The sequence below is a fragment of the Lepidochelys kempii genome, chromosome 1, assembly GCF_965140285.1.
Source record: "Lepidochelys kempii isolate rLepKem1 chromosome 1, rLepKem1.hap1, whole genome shotgun sequence".
Classification (NCBI taxonomy): Eukaryota; Metazoa; Chordata; order Testudines; family Cheloniidae; genus Lepidochelys; species Lepidochelys kempii.
The window spans coordinates 293,342,484-293,367,130 of NC_136380.1; the positions used below are offsets into that span (position 1 = coordinate 293,342,484).

A 24,647-nucleotide genomic window follows, 5' to 3' on the forward strand; every position below is an offset into this window, starting at 1 on the left:
ACAAGGCAAAGTTTGTACCTTGGGGAAGTTTTTAACCTAAGCTGGTAAGAATAAACTTAGCAGGTCTTTCATGCAGGTCCCCACATCTATACCCTAGAATTCAGAGTGGGGAAGGAACCTTGACACAGGTAGAAATATGCAAACAAGTATCAGGCTAGGGATAACGAGGTTAGTTCAATCAGGGAGGATGAGGCCCTCTTCTAGCAGTGGAGGTGTGAACACCAAGGGAGGAGAAACTGCTTTTGTAGTTGGCTAGCCATTCACAGCCTTTGTTTAATCCTGAGCTGATGGTGTCAAATTTGCAAATGCCAACTCTGCCCACATATCTACACCAGCGACACCATCACAGGACCTAACCAGATCAGCCACACCATCACCAGTTCATTCACCTGCACGTCCACTAATGTAATCTATGCCATCATGTGCCAGCAATGCCCTTCTACTATATACATCAGCCAAACTGGACAGTCCCTGTGTAAAAGGATAAATGGACACAAATCAGATATTAGGAATGGCAATATACAAAAACCTGTAGGAGAACACTTCAACCTCCCTGGACACACAATAGCAGATTTAAAGGTAGCCATTCTGCAGCAAAAAAAACTTCAGGACCAAACTTCAAAGAGAAATCGCGGAGCTTCAGTTCATTTGCAAATTTGACACCATCAGCTCAGGATTAAACAGAGACTATGAATGGCTAGCCAACTACAAAAGCAGTTTCTCCTCCCTTGGTGTTCACACCTCCACTGCTGGAAGAGGGCCTCATCCTCCCTGATTGAACTAACCTCGTTATCCCTAGCCTGATTCTTGCTTGCATATTTATACCTGCCTCTGGAAATTTCCACTACATGCATCTGACAAAGTGGGTATTTGCCCATGAAAGCTTATGCTCCAATACATCTGTTAGTCTATAAGGTGCTACAGGACTCTTTGCCGCTTTTAAAGATCCAGACAAACACAGCTACCCCTCTGATACCAAAATTAGTGGCCACTTTTTAAAAAATATTGGAACTCAAAAGTTCCTGACTCTCCGTCCTGTGCTTGCTTTATCAATGTATTTTTGTCTGTACAGTTATAGATTATTCATATTACAGAAGTGAGATGATCCAATGCATTAGAGAGAAAGGAATTGAAGAGAACACACATTGACCTTGTAGATCTGTTCTGTGATTAATTATTAAATGGCTTGAAAATAGGAATACAGGAGGATAGTGCTTGAAGCATTTTAATTTTTTTTTAAAGAAAACTGTAAAGTTTAGTATTTGTTTCTCTGTAGCTGTCATGATTCCCTGTACCGAACATACAGTGTGAAATTAGAACCTTATATTTAGCATTTCCAGAATTTGGCTGAGATTATAATGAACATGTGTGCACTAACTTATTTATTATTTGCAGGCAGCAGTATTGGTGACATGAAGGAATGCAAGTAGTTATTCAAGGTAAAGAGAGATATAGATATCATCACCATTTTCCAGTTCAAGCACTAACATCTCAACACATCAAAGACGGCAACATAGTGTCAGCTCAGGTTGCCAAATTGAGGCAAACAGGGATAATACTAACTCTTCTCCATGACTAAACTATTTTTTTTAAAAGATAGCCAAGACCTATTGTAGACATGACAAAAACTGAACAGCTTGCAGGTGGTGTTTGCATGAATGCTTACAGTCTGCGCTTAGCTAATTCCAGTCACACTGTGGTGTCTTTATTTAGAGCAGATTGGCACAAGTACCTTCATACACAGCAACTAACCTTTATCAGTTTTCTCCAATGGGCAAGAAAATTCATTTTTTGCCCTGTGTTTCATTTGAAAAAAAAATCCTCATTGACAAGAGATGCTTTTAGCTCATGGAACAGTGAGATTGGGAAGAAAGCTGTAATTCAAAGGTTAAGTATACGTGCTCCGTGATGGAGTAGCTTTCTGTCTCAGTATCTTGCTGAAGTTTTGCTGTAGTGATCAACGTTCTGTCACAAGAGGACCACCCTAACTGGAACAAGTACAGGAGAAAATTATTTAAAATGAACCCATTCAGAGCTCTTCTCACATGCAGAAAATATGCACAGTTGTATGAACATCCTGAACGAGAAGTGTTCAAAGTTCCCACACCTAAGCTTTCCCTTAAGCTCTCCCATCCAACTACTCACCCAGTTGAACCGTGCTTACTTTTTCAGATCTGACAAGGTCACAGAGCAAGATGGTGGAACTAAGGTACTGTTCATACCTCTGGTGCTTTGAGTCTGGTGCTGCTTTCCTAATCTAAACAGGGTTAAAATGCCTTCTGTGTATTTGGATTACATTTGTTTAATGTACAAAGACAATCTTATATTTTACTGTGAATGTTGTAGTCTCTGTGGTGTCCAATTTGGAAAGGCTGTATGTGTAAAATACAACAGGTGCAATATTTAGCCTAGCAGGCCATGCAAACAGTGTATTATACAGTTTATAAGCAAGCTGAATACATAGGGAAGCTTTAAAGAATGCCTGTAATGTTTTCTTATTTTACCCTTGATGTATTGCACTCTTGATTTTCAGGGAATACCTGTTTTGAAACACTTAAACCCAGAGCCACAAAGGTACTTAGGTGCCTAATCCCAGCCACTGTGATCCACAAAACCACCATGCCTCCTCCCAGCCATTTTATTTTGAGTTAAGCAAGTGCCCAATTCATTCTCACAATAAATGACTTAGGTGCCTAAGCCACCTGGCTCCATGAGAGGGGTTCCGGGTCATGGATCACTAGCAGAGGTAGGTGCCTAACTTTCTGAGGGGTTAGGATTTAGGACACACCCCTCTCATCAGCATCTCTGATTGGATAGTTTAGGTGGCTCCCTATCTAGAGTTCTTCCTTTTGTGGACTGCATTCTAAGGTGCCTCTCTCAGCTGATGCATTGTATAGGAAGCCTAGGGTGTCTAACTCAGACTTTGTGGCGAGAATTATTGTTTCAGTGATTTGCTAGGTAGTTAAGTCCCTTTGCGGATCTGGGCCTTAGTGGTTTCAACATAGGGAAAGGCATAGTATAAGACCATTACACACCCTATTTGCATTTCAAAACTGGTAAATCCTTGAGGTTTTCAGAATCTTAGAATCATAGAATCATCATAGACTAACAGAGTTGGAAGGGACCTCTGGAGGCCATCTAGTCCAACCCCCTGCCCTGAGCAGGACCAATCCCAACTAAATCATCCCAGCCAGGGCTTTGTCAAACCTGACCTTAAAAGGAAGGGGATTCCAACACCTCCCTAGGTAACGCATTCCAGTGTTTCATCACCCTCCTAGTGAAAAGGTTTTTCCTAATATCCAACCTAAATCTCCCCCACTGCAACTTGCGACCATTACTCCTTGTCCTGTCATCTGCTATCACTGAGAAAAGTCTAGATCCATCCTCTTTGGATCCACCTTTCAGGTAGTTAAAAGCAGCTATCAAATCCCCCCTCATTCTTCTCTTCCGTAGACTAAACAATCCCAGTTCCCTCAGCCTCTCCTCATAAGTCCCCAGATCCCTAATGATTTTTGTTGCCCTTCGCTGGACTCTCTCCAATTTCTCCACATCCTTCTTGTAGTGTGGGGCCCAAAACTGGACACAGTACTCCAGATGAGGCCTCACCAGTGTCGAATAGAGGGGAACGATCACGTCCCTCGATCTGCTGGCAATGCCCCTACTTATACACCCCAAAATGCCACTGGCCTTCTTGGCAACAAGGGCACACTGTTGACTCATATCCAGCTTCTCGTCCACTGTCACCTCTAGGTCCTTCTCTGCAGAACTGCTGCCCAGCCATTCGGTCTCTAGTCTGTAGCGGTGCATGGGATTCTTCCGTCCTAAGTGCAGGACTCTGCACTTGTCCTTGTTGAACCTCATCAGATTTCTTTTGGCCCAATCTTCCAATTTGTCTAGTTCCCTCTGTATCCTATCCCTACCCTCCAGCATATCTACCACTCCTCCCAGTTTAGAGTCATCTGCAAACTTGCTGAGGGTGCAATCTACACCATCCTCCAGATCATTAATGAAGATATTGAACAAAAACGGCCCCAGGACTGACCCTTGGGGCACTCCGCTAGATTCCGGCGGCCAACTAGACATGGAGCCATTGATCACTGCCCGTTGAGCCCGACAATCTAGCCAACTTTCTACCCACCTTGTAGTGCATCCATCCAGCCCATACTTCTTTAACTTGCTGACAAGAATACTGTGGGAGACTGTGTCAAAAGCTTTGCTAAAGTCGAGGAACAACATGTCCACTGCTTTCCCTTCATCCACAGAGACAGTTATCTCATCATAGAAGGCAATTAGATTAATCAGGCATGACTTGATCACTTTCGTCTCATCTAAGTGCTTCAGAATTGATTCCTTGAGGACATGCTCCATGATTTTTCCGGGGACTGAGGTGAGGCTGACCTGCCTGTAGTTCCCAGGATCCTCCTTCTTCCCTTTTTAAAAGACTGGCACTACATTAGCCTTTTCCCAGTCTTCCGGGACTTCCCCCGATCGCCATGAGTTTTCAAAGATAATGGCCAATGGCTCTGCAATCACATCCGCCAATTCCTTTAGCACTCTCGGATGCAACGCATCCGGCCCCATGGACTTGTGCACGTCCAGTTTTTCTAAATAGTCCCGAACCACTTCTTCCTTCACAGAAGGCTGGCCACCTCCTCCCCATGCTGTGCTGCCCAGTGCAGTAGTCTGGGAGCTGACCTTGTTCGTGAAGACAGAGGCAAAAAAAGCATTGAGTACCTTAGCTTTTTCCACATCCTCTGTCACTAGGTTGCCTCCCTCATTCAATAAGGGGCCCACACTTTCCTTGGCTTTCTTCTTATTGCTAACATACCTGAAGAAACCCTTCTTGTTACTCTTAACATCCCTCTCTAGCTGCAACACCAGGTGTGATTTAGCCTTCCTGATTTCATTCCTACATGCCTGAGCAATATTTATATACTCATCCCTGGTCATTTGTCCAATCTTCCACTTTTGTAAGCCTCTTTTTTGTGTTTAAGATCAGCAAGGATTTCACTGTTAAGCCAAGCTGTTCGCCTGCCATATTTACTATTCTTTCTATACATCGGGATGGTTTGTCCCTGTAACCTCAATAAGGATTCTTTAAAATACAGCCAGCTCTCCTGGATTCCTTTCCCCCTCACGTTATTCTCCCAGGGGATCTTGCCCATCAGTTCCCTGAGGGAGTCAAAGTCTGCTTTTCTGAAGTCCAGGGTCTGTATTCTGCTGCTTTCCTTTCCTCCTTGTGTCAGGATCCTGAACTCGACCATCTCATGGTCACTGCCTCCCAGGTTTCCATCCACTTTTGCTTCCCCTACTAATTCTTCCCGGTTTGTGAGCAGCAGCTCAAGAAGAGTTCAGCCCCTCGTTGGTTCCCCCAGCACTTGCACCAGGAAATTGTCCCCTACCCTTTCCAAAAACTTCCTGGATTGTCTGTGCACCGCTGTATTGCTCTCCCAGCAGATATCAGGATGATTGAAATCGCCCATGAGATCTAGTAGCTTCTGTGAGTTGCCGGAAGAAAGCCTCGTCCACCTCATCCCCCTCATCCGGTGGTCTATAGCAGACTCCCACCACGACATCACCCTTGTTGCTCACGCTTCTAAACTTAATCCAGAGACTCTCAGGTTTTTCTGCAATTTCATACTTGAGCTCTGAGCAGTCATACTGCTCCCTTACATACAGTGCAACTCCCCCACCTTTTCTGCCCTGCCTGTCCTTCCTGAACAGTTTTACCCATCCATGACAGTACTCCAGTCATGCGAGTTATCCCACCAAGTCTCTGTTATTCCAATCACATCATAATTCCCTGACTTTGCCAGGACCTCCAGTTCTCCCTGATTGTTTCCCAGGCTTTGTGCATTTGTATATAGGCACTTGAGATAACCCGCTGATCACCCCTCATTCTCAGTATGAGGCAGGAGCCCTCCCCTCTCACACGCTCCTGCTCATGCTTCCTCCCGGTATCTTGCTTTCCCACTTACTTCCGGGCTTTGGTCTCCTTCCCCCGGTGAACCTAGTTTAAAGCCCTCCTCACTAGGTTAGCCAGCCTGCTCATGAAGATGCTCTTCCCTCTCTTCGTTAAGTGGAGCCCGTCTCTGCCTAGCACTCCTCCTTCTTGGAGCACTATCCCATGGTCGAAGAATCCAAAGCCTTCTCTCCGACACCACCTGTGTAGCCATTCATTGACATCCACGATTCAACAATCCCTACCCCAGCCTTTTCCTTCCACGGGAAGGATGGACAAGAACATCACTTGCGCCTCATACTCCTTTATCCTCCTTCCCAGAGCCACGTAGTTTGCAGTGATCCGCTCAAGGTCATTCTTCGCAGTATCATTGGTGCCCACGTGGAAAAGCAGGGAGGGGTAGTGGTCCAAGGGCTTGATGAGTCTCGGCAGACTCTCCGTCACATCACAAATCTTAGCCCCTGGCAAGCAGCAGACTTCTCTGTTTTCCCGGTCAGGGCTGCAGACAGATGACTCAGTCCCCCTGAGGAGAGAGTCCCCGACCACCACCATCTGTCTCCTTCTCTTGGGAGTGGTGGTCGTGGAACCCCCAACCTTAGGACAGTGCATCTCATGCCTTTCAAATGGTGGAGTCTCCTTCTGTTCCCTTCCCCCAGACATATCATCTGGGCCACTTCCCGCAATGGTACCTGTGGAGAGAACATGAAAATGGTTGCTTACCTGTATCTGCGTTGCTGGTACATGGATGTTTCCCCTTCTTCTGGAGGTCACATGTTGCCAAATTTCTTCACCGTTCTCCTGTCACCGCTGCGCAGCCGTCTCTGAATCTTCAGAATCTTGTGCCTATAGAAGCATATCCTGACATCTGTCCAGGAAATCTTCAGTTTCTCTTATGCAATGCAGGGTCGATACCTGTTGCTCCAGACCTTGAACTTTCTCTTCCAATATGGAGACCAGCTTGCAGTTTGTACACACAAAGTCGCTTCTGTCCTGTGGAAGAAAGACAAACATGGCACATCCAGCGCAGGTCACAACAGCTGAACACTCCCCATCCATATTACCATCGTACTATGAGCTTCCTCAGGAGATGCAGTAATTACTCAGAGAAGTCGTTAGGGTGTAAGCCTCAGTGGGCTCACCCCAGGCGAACTCCCAGGCAAACTCCTGCTGTTTGCTGCTCTGCTGTCCCCTGCTGCTCAGCTGGTTCCCCGCTGCTCAGCTGGTTCGCGGAGCACCGGCTTTTTTAAACAGCCAGGCTCACCTGAAACAAAACACTCCCGACTCCCGTCCTTTTCAGACAATCAATCAAGCACTTGCTCAAACTTTCAAGCTGCCCTCACTACAAACACTCCGATCCTCTCACCAAACACACACTCAGATAACCAGATACTCACCAACACAGATCCCAGGCAAACTCCTGCTGTTTTCAAAGGGATGATGGGTGCCCTCCCCTCCTGATAACTTCAGAGGGAGTTAAAGGATCTCAGTCAGCACTTTCCAAGAGATGTTCTGAATCTTACAGAATACAGTCCAGACCTTCTTTGGCAAACCTTTCCATTAGTCATTTCATTCCCACCAAGGCCAATCAATTTAAAAAAAAAGCCTCGTTCTCCATTGCCTTATATAGCCACTTACACTTTTGTTAAAGAGGCATAAAAAGATGCCATTCTGATTTAGTAGTATCTTTTGCCCATTTTACAGATGTATGTGACTACAGTGAAAGCAATGGGCTGGACATTGGCCCCCATATTCTGTCTGTTCTAGCAACACAAAGCAGACAGAAAGCAGGCTTAACTGGTCAGTTGCACTTTCCTCTAGGGCAGTAGATCTCCAGGTGGTGCAGACCCACCATTATCTGTTTCTACACCATTCTTCTCAGCCTCTGATTTTGTAAGCAAGTAGTTTTCAAGTGAGGTGAAACTAGGGGTACGCAAGACAAATTAGACTCCTGAAAGGAGTACAATAGTCTGGAAAGGTGGAGAGACACTACCTTTGATTATATTTGTTGCTATCCTCTGGACTCACTCCATTTTGTCCACATCTTTCTTAAAGCATGGCCCCAGAACTGGACAGAGACTCCAGTTCAGGCCTCACTGGTGTAGAGTAGAGTGGGACAATTATTTCCTGTGCCTTACATGCAACACTCCTATTAATACACTCAAGAACGTATCAGCCTTTTTCACAACTGCAGCACTCATATTCAAATTGTGATCCACTATAACCTCCCGATCCTTTTCAGCAGTACTGCTGCCTTGCTAGTTATTGCCCATTTTGTAAGAATGTATTTGATTTTTCCTTCCTATGTGTAGTACTTTGCACTTGTCTGTATGAATTTCATCTTGTTGATTTCAGACCAATTCTCTAAGTTGTCAAAATCATTTTGAATTCTAAATCCTGTCCTCCAAAGCACTAGCAATCCCTCCTGTCTTGATGTCATTTGGAAATTTTATAAGCATACTTTGCACTCCATTATGTAAGTCGTTAATGAAAATATTGACTAGTAGTGAACTCAGGACAGACTCCTACAGCACTCCAATAGATACACCCTCCCGGTATGACAGTGAACCATTGAACCATACTATAATTTAAATAGGGTCTTTCAAGTAGTTGTGCACCCACCTTATAATAATTTAATCTAGGCCACATTTCCCTAGTTTCCTTATGATAATGTCAAGTGGGACTGTGACAAATAAAGATATATCATGTCTACTGATTTCCCCTATCAACTAGACCTGTAACCTATCAAAGAAGGGAATTAGGTTGGTTTGGCATGCTTTGGTCTTGACAAATCCATGCTGGATATTCCTTATAGCCTTATTATCCTCGCAGTGCTTACAAATTGATTGTTTAATAATTTGTTCCAGTACCTTTCGTGGAATAGAAGTTAGGTTGACTAGTCTATAATTCTTGGATCCTCTTTGTTTCCCTTTTTAAAGATAGGTACTATGTTTCATAGAATCATAGAATATTAAGGTTGGAAGAGACCTCAGGAGGTCATCTAGTCCAATCCCCTGGTCAAAGTAGGACAGTTTGCTCTTTCCCGGTCCTTTGGGAACCCACCTATTATTCACGAGTTCTCAAGGATAATTGGTAATGGTTCTGACAGGCTCACCAACAGCAATTCCAGCCTCAGGGCAGAACGGTCAGTGGGTCCCCATGCACACACAAGCCGCATCCGCAGTCCACCTGACATTCGGGCAGTGCTGCGCCTGCACTGGCTGTTGCCAGGGCTTCCACATACCCATCCGGTAGGGTTGGCAACTGTCTAATCATGCAAACCCAAAGACATTTGTCCTGACCCCTTCCCCGCCCCTTCCCTGAGACAATGTCCCTGTCCTGCCCTTCTCAGAGGCCCCGCCCCCTGCTCACTCCATCCCCTATTCATAGAATCATAGAATATCAGGGTTGGAAGGGACCTCAGGAGGTCGTCATCTAGTCCAACGCCCTGCTCAAAGCAGGACCGATCCCCAATTAAATCATCCCAGCCAGGGCTTTGTCAAGCCTGACCTTAAAAACTTCTAAGGAAGGAGATTACACCACCTTCCTAGGTAACGCATTCCAGTGTTTCACCACCCTCCTAGTAAAAAAGTTTTTCCTAATATCCAACCTAAATCTCCCTCACTGCAACTTGAGACCATTACTCCTTGTCCTGTCATCCGCTACCACTGAGAACAGTCTAGAGCCATCCTCATTGGAACCCCCTTTCAGGTAGTTGAAAGCAGCTATCAAATCTCCCCTCATTCTTCTCTTCTGTAGACTAAACAATCCCAGTTCCCTCAGCCTCTCCTCGTAAGTCATGTGTTCCAGTCCCCTAATCATTTTTGTTGCCCTCCGCTGGACTCTCTCCAATTTCTCCACATCCTTCTTGTAGTGTGGGGCCCAAAACTGGACACAGTACTCCAGATGAGGCCTCACCAATGTCTAATAGAGGGGAACGATCACGTCCCTCGATCTGCTGGCAATGCCCCTACTTATACATCCCAAAATGCCATTGGCCTTCTTGGCTACAAGGGCACACTGTTGACTCATATCCAGCTTCTCGTCCACTGTCACCTCTAGGTCCTTCTCTGCAGAACTGCTGCCCAGCCATTCAGTCCCTAGTCTGTAGCGGTGTATTGGATTCTTCCGTCCTAAGTGCAGGACTCTGCACTTGTCCTTGTTGAACCTCATCAAATTTCTTTTGGCCCAATCCTCCAATTTGTCTAGGTCCCTCTGTATCCTATCCCTACCCTCCAGCGTATCTACCACTCCTCCCAGTTTAGTGTCGTCTGCAAACTTGCTGAGAGTGCAATCCACACCATCCTCCAGATCATTAATGAAGATATTGAACAAAACCGGCCACAGGACCGACCCGTGGGGGACTTCGCTTGATACCGGCTCCCAACTAAACATGGAGCCATGGATCACTACCCATTGAGCCCAACAATCTAGCCAATTTTCTACCCACCTCTTCCTCCATTGCTCACTCTCCCCCACCCTCACTCACTTTCACCAGGCTGCGGCAGGAGGTTAGGGTGCGGGATGCAGGCTCTGGGAGGGAGTTTGGATAGAAGTGTGGGTAAGGGGTCAGGCTCTGGGAGGAAGTTTGGGTGCAGGAGAGGGTGTGGGGTGAGGGCTCTGGGAGAAAGTTTGGGTGTGGAGTGTGGGATCTAGGCTGGGTATGGGGTTGGGGTGCAGGAGTGGGTCAGGAGGCCAGCACTTACCTCAGGCAGCTCCCGAAAGTGACCGGCACACCCCTCTGGAAGAGGCTCCTAGGCAGGGGACCCAGGAGGTCTCCGCATGCCGCTGCTCACACGTACCACCTCCGCAACTCCCATTGGCCACAGTTCCTGGACAATGGGAGCCACAGAATTGGCGCTAAGGGTGGGGGCAGCACACAGAAACTCCCTCCCAAGGGGCTGCAGGGGGTCCCCGACCCTTTTAAATCTCCCGGGTCCCTGGGCAATTGCCCCATTTGCCCCCCAACCCCTGTCATCAGGCCTGGGTTCTGAACTGCTTAACTAGTTCCTTGAACACTTTAAGATGAACTTCATCAGGCCCCAACAACTTGAATACATCTGTGTTATCTGAATGTTCTTTAACCTGTTCTTTCCCTATGCTGGCTCGTGTTCCATCTCCCTTATTGTTAATATTAATTGTGTTGATTGTCTGGTCACCATTAACCTTTTTACAGAAGATGGAAGCAAAATAAAGGCATTAAATACCTCAGCCTTCTTGATGTCGTCAGTTATTAGCTCTCCTTCTCTGCTAAGTAGAGGATCTACATGTTTCTTCATCTTTCTCTTGCTCCTAATGTATTTAAAGAACCTCTTCTTATTGCCCTTTATGTCCCTTACTAGGTGTAACTCATTCTGTGCCTTAATCTTTCTAATTTTGTCCCTACATGATTGTGGTATTCATGGGTACTCCTCCTTAGAAATTCACCCATGTTTCCAATTTTATAGGATTCCTTTTTGAATTTCAGATAATCCAAAGACCTCCTGATGTAGCCATATTGGCCTCTTACTAATCTTTCTATCTTTCCTTCACATCGGAATAGTTTGTATATATAGGGAAGTTTGCATTTGTGTCTTTAATGTTGTCTCCTTGAGAAACTGCTAGCTTTTCAGAACTCCTTTATCCTTAAGATTTTCTTCCCTTGGAACCTTTCTGAGTTTGTTAAAGTCTATTGTCCTTGTTCTGATGCTCTCACTCTCTCCTTTCCTTAGAACTATGAAATCTATCATTTAATGATCACTTTCAACCAAATTGCCTTTTACCTGCAGATTCACTTCCATGTCCTCTCTGTTGGTCAGAATGTCAGAATCAAATCTAAAATGGCTGGGTCCCTGGTTACCTCTTCCACTTTCCGAAACAAAAAGTTGTCCCCAAAAACTTATTGCAAATTTTGTGCATTGCTGTTTTACTTTTCCAACAGCTGTTTGGGTAGTTAAAGTCCCCTATTAATACCAGGTCTTGTGTTTTGGATATTTATGTTGTTTGTTCTAGAAATGCCTCATCTACCTCCTCATCTTAATTTGGTGATCTATTGTAGACCTCCTACTATGGCATCACCACTATTTTTTACCCCTTTTATTTACCCAGCGATTTTCAACTGGTCTGCTTCTCACCTCCTTCTGTACTCGGAACAAGTGTGCATGTGTACATATATTCTTTATTTATAATGTAACACCTCTTCCCTTTTATCCTATCTGTCCTTCCTAAACAAGCTATACTCATTTGTACCAATATTTCCTGTTATGAGTCTTATCCCACCAAGTCTCTGAGATACAATTAAATTATAATTTAGGTTGTGCACTAATCCTTCCAGTTCATTCTCCATACTCCTTGCATTTGTGTATAGACAATACGATAGAAGTGCCCCAGAAGTACTCATCATTTGACTAGCTCTCTTAGTTTAATTTTCCTAGCCACTAGTTGCCTTCATCTTATTAGCCCCTAGGCAAGGAGCCTGTGTGCCTTTTAAAGCCTGAACCCCACACAGCTGGAATGGATGTCTCAACCTCTCTCACTCAGCCACCACTAATCACTGGCCTAGTTCATCAAAGATAACACTGCTCTCACTCGGACACTTGCCATTTGTTCTCTTGTTTGTTGCATCCTTCCATCCAGAATAAAAGGCATTCTGAAAGTATATGGAGAAAAATATAACTTGTAACTGCCTGCTGAGGAGCCTGGTGATTGTGTCTTTTGGTGTAGGCTGCTCCTCAATGCCACTCTGTAGTCGGGGCAGGCAGCAAGTTTCTGGGCCCCAAGAGCCTATCCCATGAAGGATCATAAAGATGGAAGGCTAGGATTTAATCTCTTGCTCTTGTTTGTCACTTAGGCAATTTGCATATATTTAACTTTTAAAAAAAAATCCTCATAAATCATTCCACATCCTGACTGTAGCAGGACCTTACCCAGTCTGACTTCAGGCCCTGTCACTGCCTCAGTTTTCCCATCTTCCTCAGTTAAGGAAACTTCATACTGTGTGGACTCTCAATACTGCTCTCCTTCTGGGTGCGGTTTATTAACATAAAACACTCAAACACTTACAGGCCTTTTCCTTAGGGTGAATTAGTCAGTTTAGAAATTGGCTTCAGTAGACTGCCTGTCTCCAAGTTCACTATACTTTGCTAGCTTAGCTCCTCTATTAAAACATATCCCTTAAAATGCTTTTACCTACTCCCTTAAAAAAAAAAAGAGAGAGAGAGAGAGAGTCAATTGTACCCCCAAATGACAACAGATTGCCTTTTATCTTGCAGAAGGCTTGGTTTAGTCACATGTTCCTACCACATGTCCTCTCATTCTCTTCACCTGGGGAGATGGGCTACACCTGTCACTTGTCCAGCTGAGTCCTACCACTTAAAGGGACATCACACAGTGTGAAATTGATCATTTTTACTATCTCTGAATTTCCTCCCTCCCTAATCAATATCTTTCTTACAGTGAGGTACCCAGAAAAGAACATAATGCTCCATGCATACTCACACAAGTACTTTCTACAGAGAGACTATTGCCACAATGCTCCGTTATGCTTATATTCACTGGCCTTGTTTTCTGCCATGTCTCATTGTGATTCTTAAACATGTTTTCAACTATCTGCTATACTGAACTGAATCAATATGAAGTCAAATTAATGGGAAAATATTTCTTATTCCACTAGATAGAAAACCATATTCATTTGGGGATTAGAAGATATGTTAAGATAATTGTTTCCATATAAGAGTTTTGACTGCTAATTGGCACTAGATATTGTAAGAGCCAGCTGTCACCTCATCCAAAAAAATTCATGAAGCTTCAGAAGGTTACCGGTTAGATGGTGAAATGTATACTAAAAAAAGGAAAAGCTTGGAATCATTTTTTTTAAATAGCAAGCAGTGTTACAAGTACAGCCAGGATCAGCTCAAAGGAAGATATTAGAAGTGACAAGAAAGAATAGTAGAAATTGAAATTCTTTTGGAAAAATAAGAGATTGACCCTGGGGGAAATAAATGTATACAACAGAATAAACGGTTTCCTTGACACTGTTCTGCCACATGGATCTTGCAGAGTTCACTTCGCTCTGTATCACTGCTTCAGCTGGTATATATAGCAGAAAGGTACAGTTAACTGTGCTGCTGTTTTCTTCATTTAGTTTCAAAATGAGACTGGGGCTTGGATGAAGGCTAGGTGGCTGAGGCTCAACCCAGAAAAAAAAACAAAACCTGAGGTCAAGCTTGCAGTGTGAGGGTAGCAACCAGAGGAACAGGCAGAGGTTATGTGAGTCCCTGACCTTGAGACAGTGCATCTGCTATTTGTTTTTCCTGCTCACAACCAAGAGGTGCTGCTCCTGGACAACCAAGTAACACTTTAACAGTTAGGTTCATTTAGATAGCATTGTGATAGGAGTCTTGGAAGTACCTACAGAAAGATTATAGATGTCAGCTATTGCTAAGACTGCATTTATCTGCACTTGTCAAAAAGGCTCTGACCATTTCTGTTGGCTGGGGGCTATTATTTATGGTGGCTGAGTGGTTAAGGCAATCAACTACAGTCCTAAAAGTCATAGGTTTGAGTCTTGCTCCATCTCACACTGGAAGGCCACCTCCAGTTCACCCAGCTGCAAAATGCATACCTGAACAATCAGGGTAAGGTGATCAAAGGTGGTCTGAAGGGTTAATGTCTAGCTATTCCACCTGGAAGCAGGCGGGGCACACCCTGACTGTCTCCTAGGAGCAATGCACACATTGCTCTATCCAAGGACAAGGGCTAGATATGAACCCTGAGAACTTGATTGTTTGGACAGCAACTGTGGGAGGTTTTTTTTAGCCTGGGCTCAAGGCCTGAGAACCAGGATTGTAGTAGATAGAGGATGGTAACTAAGCATATGAATCAACGTCATACATTCCTTTGTGTAGCAGTGTGTAATGCTTAGGGGGAGAAATATAATAAAAGGAGAAGGTGGAAGGCAGGGGGGGCAGAACAGCCCATCTCCGCTGACCAGCCTGCTTGCTTGCATAAAGCTGTGTTCTGTCTCATCACTGAACCGCAACAACTGGCGCCCAAACGTGGGGCCCTCAGCACTCACCTCGCCCGGCAAGGGTTTCAGACGCGTCACTCATCCACTTCGTGGATCCCGGTGAGTATTTTTCATTGTGGTAAGTATGGGAAGCTCCCTCTCTGCTTTGCAAGTGCAACACTGCAATGAGCTGCAGTATTTGCTGCGTAAGGCTCAGCATGACTGCCCGGCTCGAGAACTCACTCTCCTGCTACAGGAGGTGCGTGCCAAGTGCCCGTGGTATCCTGAAGCTGGAAGCCTTAAGCTAGCGGACTGGGAGCGATTGGGCCAGACATTGCACAAAGAGCCTCGGGCACCCGTGCAGGCTTTACATGCCTGGCACCTCTGCCGCGACGTGGTACAGCGTGTCGCCTCAGACAGACCCTCCCTCGCGAGGCTGGTGCTCTCGCCACCCCCGTCCGCCCCTGCAGCCATCCCCCCTCCTGGCGATGCGACACAGCGTGTCGCCTCGGAAAGGCCCTCTTCAGCACCAACAGAGGAGCTGCCGATCCTGCCACCCCCGTCTGCTCCTGCAGCCATCCCTCCCCCTGCTTCGCCCCCAGTGCCTCTATTACCACCGCCTCCCTGGCCTTCCCCACCGGAGCCGGTGTGTGATCACCCTCCCCCCATGGGGCCCCCTGGAGAGTCATCTGCATCTGCTCAGAAGCTTTCGCTGGTGCAACAAATGGTTCACGCAGCGAAAGCTCGATCAGATCTTACAGCAGAGGAGCTGGCTGATCTGGTCTCCGTTTGCCCGGTGACCTGGCAGAATGATGACCAGGGCAACCCCGTGGGCACCTGGACCACTCTGCCATACTCGGTGGTTAGAGAGGTAAAGAAAGCAATTCGTGAATTTGGCCTGACTAGCACCTTTGTGCGTGGTCTCATTGAAGGGATGGGTGCTGGGTACTCCCTAATCCCTGAGGATTGGAAAACGCTGCTGCGCATGATGTTGTCACCCAGTCAGTATGTTATTTGGCTTAGTGAGTATCGGCAGATGGCAGAACGCCAAGCCCAGGTATATAGAGAGTAAGGTATCATTTATGAGCATTTGGCAGGGGAGGGCCAGTTTGCTACTATTGGGATGCAGTCTCAACTCCCTCCGGCCGTCTTCCCCATTATCTCCACCTGTGCCCAGCATGCTTTCAAGAAGGTCCCGGATTCAGGCAAGCCTACCAAAAGCTTTGTCAGTATCCGTCAGGGTGCCTTAGAGTCCTTTTTGGATTTTACCAACAGATTGCAGGAGGCTATCCTCCGACAGGTGGATAACACTGAGGCAGCTCACGAGCTCCTGTTAAAATTGGCAGTTGAAAATGCAAATGAGGATTGCCGCCGTGCTCTCCAGGCAGCACAAGTCTCTGGTATTTTAGAGCTCTCAGACATGCTGCGGGAGTGCCAGAACATTGGCACACAAGCCCACAAGGCTGGAGTTCTGGCTGCCGCCCTCAGAAAAACTGGGAAGGAGGGGAAGCGCTGTTACCGCTGTGGAAAGGAGGGTCATTTTCAGCGGGAGTGCCGCTCATCTAAGGCACCAGCCCGACCCTCAAAGAAGTGCCCCAAGTGTGGGAAAGGTTATCACTGGGCTAATCAGTGTCGTAGCAGGTCGGGAAACCGCACGACGGGTCCCCCCCGAACCCAGGGCCAAACGGGGGTGTTTCCTACTCAGGCAATCGCTCCTCTGCCTTGGAATCCGTAGACTCTATGAGGGCAGCGACTGCTGGAAGTGCAGGGCTTGATTTGATCATGCAGGAGGACACTGACTTTCAGCTGCCAGGGGAGGTCTGTGCCATACCTACACAGGTGATGGGACCTCTCCCTGCCGGCTTTGTAGGTCTTGTTCTCCCTCGCTCACATGCTGGGAAACAGGGCTTTTTTGTCATTCCAGGGGTTATTGATGCTGATTACACTGGCATTATTAAGGTTCAGGTGTGGACTCATCTTCCACAGTCGCTCCCGCGTGGACGGTCAATTGCACAATTGATTTTAGTCCCCTATCAGGTGCCAGCTGCCGAGGATCGAACTCGGGGTGGAGGAGGCTTTGGATCGACGTTGTCTCACTCGCTGTCTCACAGCGCGTCTTCTCCACTTGTTGCTCTGACAATGTCAGTCCGCCCCTCAAAACCTTGCTAGATAAACAATTAAAACAAGGGGAGCTGCGTCTCTGAACCTTAGGAGACATTCAACAACAGATGTATATCCTCTTGTTTACTTTACATAATTTAACACTGAATGCAGATCAGCAGACCCCTGCGGATCGGCATTTTCACAAATCTGAGGTACTGGAAAGACCGCGTGTCTTTTACCGTCAGCTGCCCGATCCACAGTGGCTGGGCCCAGCACCTCTAATTACTTGGGGTCGGGGATATGCTGCTGTGTCTCTCCCTGCAGGACCGTTGTGGGTTCCAGCCCGGTGCGTGCGACCAGCACTTAAACAACATGGCATGGCACCAGGGGCTGTCGAATCCCATACCAGAGTTTCAGCTGACCTTGGAGGAGACCGCGTTGCCCCCCGAGTCGACAACGGCGGGACGGAAATGGAGGAGGCGTAACGTCCCAAGCCAGCCCGTGACAGGGGGAGCAGTAAAAGCATTGGTCGCCACGGCTCAACGAAAACTGGCAGCAGATCAGCAGCCAGAAACTCCTAAGACTTTGTTTGTGGCGATTCTCGCCCAAATCACTGCTAATTCTGTGATGATTGTGTGCCTTTTGTGCCTGCTATTTTCTGTAGGGGTTGGCTCGGAAGCGCCTCCCCCGTTACAAGTCCGAAGGAGAATAAGATACTGCTCTTTGCTTATGCTAATCTTTTCTCCCAGTACTCTAGCATGGCTAATTGGGGCCCGGCCAACTATATTCTGCCTCGCACGGCTATATCCCTTCACACACCGCACCCGGCCGGGGCTCACAATGTCACCTGTGCACGTGTAGTTAACTGCACTAGTACAAAGGTGCCCTTGGGCTGTCAAAAAATTTCTCAATCCCTTTTAAATTGTTCCCATGCTGTTAATGTTTCATATAATTATGGCCATATCATCCTACCATCAGGATGGGTTTTTACTTGTGGTTCATGCACCTTTAATTATATTCCTGCAAATTTAAGTGATGGCACCCTTTGCTGTCTTAGTAAAATGATACTTATATTGCCTTTTGCTGGTCACAATTGTAGTAAAAAAAGTGTACCTCTTTTAGATGATTATATTGCAAATGTTAAGCTTTTGGTTATTTTGTGTTTGTAATCATTGGGCTTATTTTTTGTTGCTGCTGTGTACAATGTATTCCTTCCTTGTTAAGACTTTGTAAAATTTTTGCCCTGGAAAGCTCCCCAGGTTATGTCCTTGTCTGTCTGGGAGTTAAATAGCATGATAAAACAAATTGGCGGCTACCATGAGATGGCCAATTATCAATAAACAAAAAAGGGGAGATGAAGGGTTAATGTCTAGCTATTCCACCTGGAAGCAGGCGGGGCACACCCTGACTGTCTCCTAGGAGCAATGCACACATTGCTCTATCCAAGGACAAGGGCTAGATATGAACCCTGAGAACTTGATTGTTTGGACAGCAACTGTGGGAGGTTTTTTTTAGCCTGGGCTCAAGGCCTGAGAACCAGGATTGTAGTAGATAGAGGATGGTAACTAAGCATATGAATCAACGTCATACATTCCTTTGTGTAGCAGTGTGTAATGCTTAGGGGGAGAAATATAATAAAAGGAGAAGGTGGAAGGCAGGGGGGGCAGAACAGCCCATCTCCGCTGACCAGCCTGCTTGCTTGCATAAAGCTGTGTTCTGTCTCATCACTGAACCGCAACAGTGGTCGGTATGCTTCATTGGGTTCTGTTGGCTATGAACCTGATGTGCCTTAACTGCATCAGTCCAGTGAGCTATTGGCTCAGGGGAACTTTGATTATTATTTATGCCTTTGTCACAGCTCAGTTGGACTATTGTAATACACTCTGCATAGGGCTACATTATTCAGTGTCATTTGGAAACTTCACTTAGTGCAGAATACAGCTGTCAGCTTGTTAAGGTTATGTGCAGAGAAAATATTGCACCATTGCTCTGAACTACACGTTAATACTGGGGTGTAATTTAAGGTGTGATCTTTTACATATAAAGCCCTAAATTGTTTGGGCTTTGGCTATCAGAGTTTGCTTCTATTCCTGAGTCAGACCCGTCATGGAGTGGCTCATGACTGTGTGTACCTACTGCAGGGCAGACTGTCAAAAACAGAGCAGATGCCCCAAACCGGTGATGTGTTCTATAATTAGATTTCACCAAGCCACTAACAAATTTGAACTCCTGGATCACCTTGACAGTGTTACCATAGAATTGCATACAGTCCCCTTAGACTCTCCAATCTATCTTGCCACACAAACAAACTGAACTTAGTGATAAATGGTTACTTACATAAAAAAATCACACAATATTCAAGTTGTTTCCAGTTCCAAGAGATCAGTCACTTACCCCAGATCAACTGGTACCCTTGGTCTTACACCAAAGAGAAATCCTGTAGCCAATTCTGTAATAAACTATCTATAGGTTTATTAACTAGGAAAAAGAAATAAGAGCGTTATTTACAGGTTAAAGGAAGCAAGTGAATACACACAAATGAGTTATTAGGTAAATCCTAAGAGTAACAGAGTTGTAATGATCTGTCAGTTCAAAGTGTCTTTCAGCGTGGACCCAGGGGTAACCACTTTGAATTTCTGCTTCAGTTTAGAGTCTCTGGACTGTCAGAATTTACACAGTGAAAAGAGACAGAAATTTTTCCTGTGACTTTGTTTTATTTCTTTAATTCAGCTTCCAAGTCCACAGTATGCGCTTCCTTGCAGGTAACATTTCAAAGATGTGGTAGGGCCATTCACAAATTATTTGTATTGTGATGTTGCTTGATGGACCTTTTGATTTTGATAATCCTTCTGGATGGGTGTATGGGAGAAGTGGGACAGACGACGATTCCTGTGCCTGGATTCACAAGTTCAGAGCAAACATTTTCAAAAGTATAAAGCAAAACTTACATATTTCTATAGCATGGAATACCGACATTATGTGTGAGATTAATGCATTCAGCCATTTACAAGCATTTCAGAGAGGCTAAACACTAAATACATTCTTATAGGACAAATAGCTATTTTGAGCAAAACTAACATACAGATGATCTGGTCTGATCTCCAGCTATGAGTTTATTAGTTATTAGCTAATGCCTGAAGTCTTGACAAGATCTGGCACCTGGTTTGCCTGCATCACAATACTATGACAGGTACCATCAGAGGTTCCTGAATAATATAATATAATAATATTATATAATAATATCATAATATAATAATAACCTCCAATATAAACAAGGAGTTGCTGGCAGAATGTTCCATTCTAGAATCTTTTTTCTGAAAGTCACTTCCTTCCTTTGGCTGACAGCAATACAAAGTGGCTGACCTCAGGGCATATTGGACAACTCATCTTATTTCATGGGCCTTTTTGGGCAGAGTGAGTTGAGGGCTTCAGATTCCTTTACCATGAGAATTTGTTCATATATTATGGGCTAGAATGAACTGAAAGGCTCAGCCCCAAGTGATGGATAGTGCATAATTGAACCAATCCAAGACTCTTATTTCCTTCTTTACTTCCCTCCTGCACCTGGGGGAAACAAATTATGGCAACCCATTACAGATTACAGTCTATTTCCCATCTTGAACAGGTCATCTCTGCTGGCTATTACATTAAGGTGATGAACCACGGTTTTGTCTACTTTCCATGCTTCTCTGCCTACTTGTTCATGATGGTGGCAATAGGGTAGGGAGATGGAGAGGCATATCCACAATGTATGGGGGCTGTGCTCCACACCAGACCTGAACCCAAAATCTTAATGGACCTTACATGACTACATATGGTGGGAGTGGTGGGTTCACAGGACCTTATTCCCCCATAGTCCCCAGCATAACAATGCAGTCCTATACATTCTCAAACCTGGGTAGCCTATGTATCCTTTTGTTTTTTTACTCAATCTGTCATTAACAGTGATCTTTTATGAAGGATAATTATTCTAAGATGTCACTTTTGTAGAAGAACCTAGAATCTAAATCAGTTACTAAAAGTAGTACACTTCATAGTGTTTGTCAGTTAGCCTTACATTTGCCTCTCTTAAGGTGTAGATTTACAGATAGTCTCCTAGACAGAAAAGCTGAAATATTAAATATGTTACGCAATGCTCAGGTATATCCTGGGCCTACTGAAGTCAATGGGGCAGGATTTCCCTGTGCTGAATACAATTAGAAATGTGAGGCTATTTAAGTGTCTGCCGCTCAAAACACTACAAGTGCTGAAAGCATGTCTGCTTCTCACATGAAAGTTAAAATTTGCTTTTAGGCTGTTAGGTGCTTAACTATTGCTTTTGGTTCCTCATCTAGGATCAAAAATATTGGCCATGACTTATTGAAACTCATACAAAATGGATTAAATCTAGTTCCATTCTTCAACGTGGAGCAAAACTCTTGTGAGGGATTCCTGTTTCCCATGAAAAATATTCCCACAGGAAAAATATTTTCCTCCAGATTATTGGCTCTTACACATGGAAAATAGAACAGATGTATGTTGCATTGGATAAAAAATAGAAGCATGCATTCCATCATGTGCAGCTTACATTTCAAGCAACAGTAAATTATGATCTTCTTAAATTGGAATCTATAACAGATGGTTATAGGCGAGTTTAAAGTGGTGTTTCTTTTAATATAGTTTATATTGCTTAGGATCTCTCACTATAACAGCTGATTTATTCACGGTATCAGTTTATTTGTTCCATTAAAACAGTTTGAAGGAAATGGAAATTGAGGCAAATTTCACTACAGGACTTCACTGTAAAATTCTTTCCTTGTCTACTATGAGAGAGAAGACTGCAAATGCAAAGTTCAAAAGAATTCTCATGTTGCAAGGACAAGAATATTTTTCCCCAAATCCTGCTTGTCTGAATTTAAAGTGGAATATATTTACATGTATATACACATAGAATTAAGCATGATATGTCTAACTAATACAAAATGCTATTGAAATGTTAGCCAGGTGATACCCTTGTTACCAGACAAGGCTGTCTCATAACTGTAAATAATGAATATCTGTGCTTGTTTAACTAGACCTGGAATAAATAGAAGGATAACATTCATTGAGGTTATTAGTATGGGACTAGAGCTTCAAAAATATACGTTGCCTGAAGCACACACATTAAAAATCAATGTTTAAGAACACATTTCTTTTAACTATATTGCAAATAATTCGGTCAGAATCAATTTTCGTGGGAACATTCTCAAGTTAATTATACTGTCAGCAGAAACTCCTTTATAAAGCACTTTGAGAACTACCAATGAAAGGTGCTATATAAGAGCTCTGTATTAACTATTATTATTATTACTTATTTTTTCTGGGATTCCAAAGTAGGTGTCCAGTGCAGGAACTTTCTCTCCAAAATACACTTATATGAAAATAAAATTCAGATCCAGTATCTATAACTTTTGTTTTCCAGAATTTGTTGTAATAACTCCAAGACACATGACTGGCTGGAACTCCCATACTTTTGAAATTCTGGGAGCCACTGATACTTACCTCTTTTGTCTTCCACCATACCTGAAGTGGACTGCAGGACTGCTTCCGTTGAATCACATAAGTAATTGAAAGGGTAAACTTTACTAATATTGGTGGGGTACCTCTAGATCATAATATTCTAATAAAGTGGAGTGATTATAACTACAGCAGAAAGAAACTAAGACAGGACTCCTGCAGAGTTTCAAAACTGCATAGGAATTCTACCCATACTCTAATTGTGAAGAATTTATCAGATAACCAGGAATACTCTTGAAAGTAATATGTGCACATAGCACTCAAATGTTCCTTGTTCTCTCAGAGCAAACAATGTGTCCATTATAGCTCAATATACCCCTATGTCCTAGTTATCATTTGGGCTTACAAAATGTAACAAAGGTTGCAAGGTTTAGAAAACATGACCTACAAGAAAAGGTTAAAAAACTGTCTATGTTTAGTCTTGAAGAAAGAAAGAAAGAAAGAAAGAAAGAAAGAAAGAAAGAAAGAAAGAAAGAAAGAAAGAAAGAAAGAAAGAAAGAAAGAAAAGACTAGGAGGGGACCTGATAACAATCTTCAAATATGTTAAGGGCTGTTATAAAAAGGACAGCCGTCAATTCTTTTCCTTGTCCTAACTTCAGTGGACATGAAATAACCAGCTTAATCTGCAGCAAGGGAGGTTTATTTTAGATATTAGGGAAAATGTTCTAACTATAAAAATAGTTGAGCACTGGAATAGGTCACCAAAGAAGGTTATGGAATTTCCCATCAGTGGAGGCTTTTAAAAACAAGTTAGACAAACATCTGTCAGGGAAAATCTAGATATGCTTGGTCCTACCTCAGTGTGGGGAGATGAACTAGGTGACCTCTTGGGTGCCTTGAAGCCTGAAATTTCTATGAAAAGTTGGATCTTTAAATCAAGCTAGGCTTGGGATATTTACTAGGAAAAAGAAAACTTTCAACAGAGAAATGCTAGTCATTTTTGACATCCAACATGTGTTATGTTCTGAAGCCTCTGGAATGCAGTATGGACTCCCATCTTGAACAGTCCCTTGCAAATTTTCTTCCTTCCACGAAAGTCAGTATGGGAGGATTTAGGCTTCTTAAATCTCTCAAAATTGCATCTTCTGACCTCATTCATGGTCCTTTGACCTCAGCTCTATAAAACTTCTGTAAAAGTGTGCCTCCTTCTGCATGTTGGACATGACCGCACCATTGCAGTCTTGCTATCAACTGGTGGAAGACTGCAACTTGCCGGGATCATCTAAGTATTGACTTGTTTGTGACAAAATCAACACAAAGGATGTTATGAATACACCGTAACTTTTGATATTGAAAACTGAAAAGTTTTCTCTCCTCAGCTGCTTTTAATGGCTTGATTTCTTCTCCATACAACAGAGTGTCATTACTCATATCTTAGTTGTAACACCAATATCCTGCTATCCAAACATAGGCCTTTGAAGATACTGAACTGCCATTGATGCAAAACTGAGGCAACATGTGATTTCTAGAGTAATAGAAACCACAGCTGATAACCAGCTACCCAGATAGATAAAAGTATTCACCATTCAATGTCTTTGCCATCTACATGCAGCATTGGCAGGTCATTCCTTTCCATTCTATAGAAGGCAGGCATAGCTTTGGTTTTATCCCCATTGATCTTATGCCCCATAGATTCTGCTGTTGTTGTTTTTGTACAGTTCTTAGTTGTATTTGCTCACTTGTCCCTCCAAATAAGGCAATAGCACCTGCATACTCGAGATCCTGTAAAGACAAATCTTTAAATTGCACATCTCCTGCTCAATCAGCTTTTGTCATCAGATAGTCTATCAGAACGTTAAACAATGTAGGAAAGAGAATACAGCAGCCCTGCCACAGCCACTGACAGCTGAAGCCGAAGTCATGGCGATCTCGTAAAGTCATGGAATCCGTGACTTCCATGACTTAATCGTATCCTTTTTTATCAGCATTTTGTAAATTGCAAGACTAGGACCCAAATGTTTTATTGTTTATCTGAGTGCACCTAGAGCGTTAGAGAAAGAAAAATAAGTTATGCAACTGAAATTTAAACTTCAGTCCATTACTTATAAGAGATATTAACAACAT

General features: G+C 44.1%; 1 protein-coding gene across 1 annotated transcript; it reads left to right on the forward strand.

Annotated features, from left to right (window-relative positions):
* Nucleotides 1-14,600: 14,600 nt before the first annotated feature.
* LOC144930480 (uncharacterized) lies at nt 14,601-19,814 on the forward strand. Its single transcript, XM_078852452.1, has 3 exons — nt 14,601-15,816; nt 17,373-17,564; nt 19,779-19,814. Exons 1-3 carry the CDS (start codon nt 15,091-15,093, stop codon nt 19,812-19,814), a joined length of 954 nt encoding a protein of 317 aa, XP_078708578.1. The 5' UTR covers nt 14,601-15,090.
* The last annotated feature ends 4,833 nt before the right edge of the window (nt 19,815-24,647 follow it).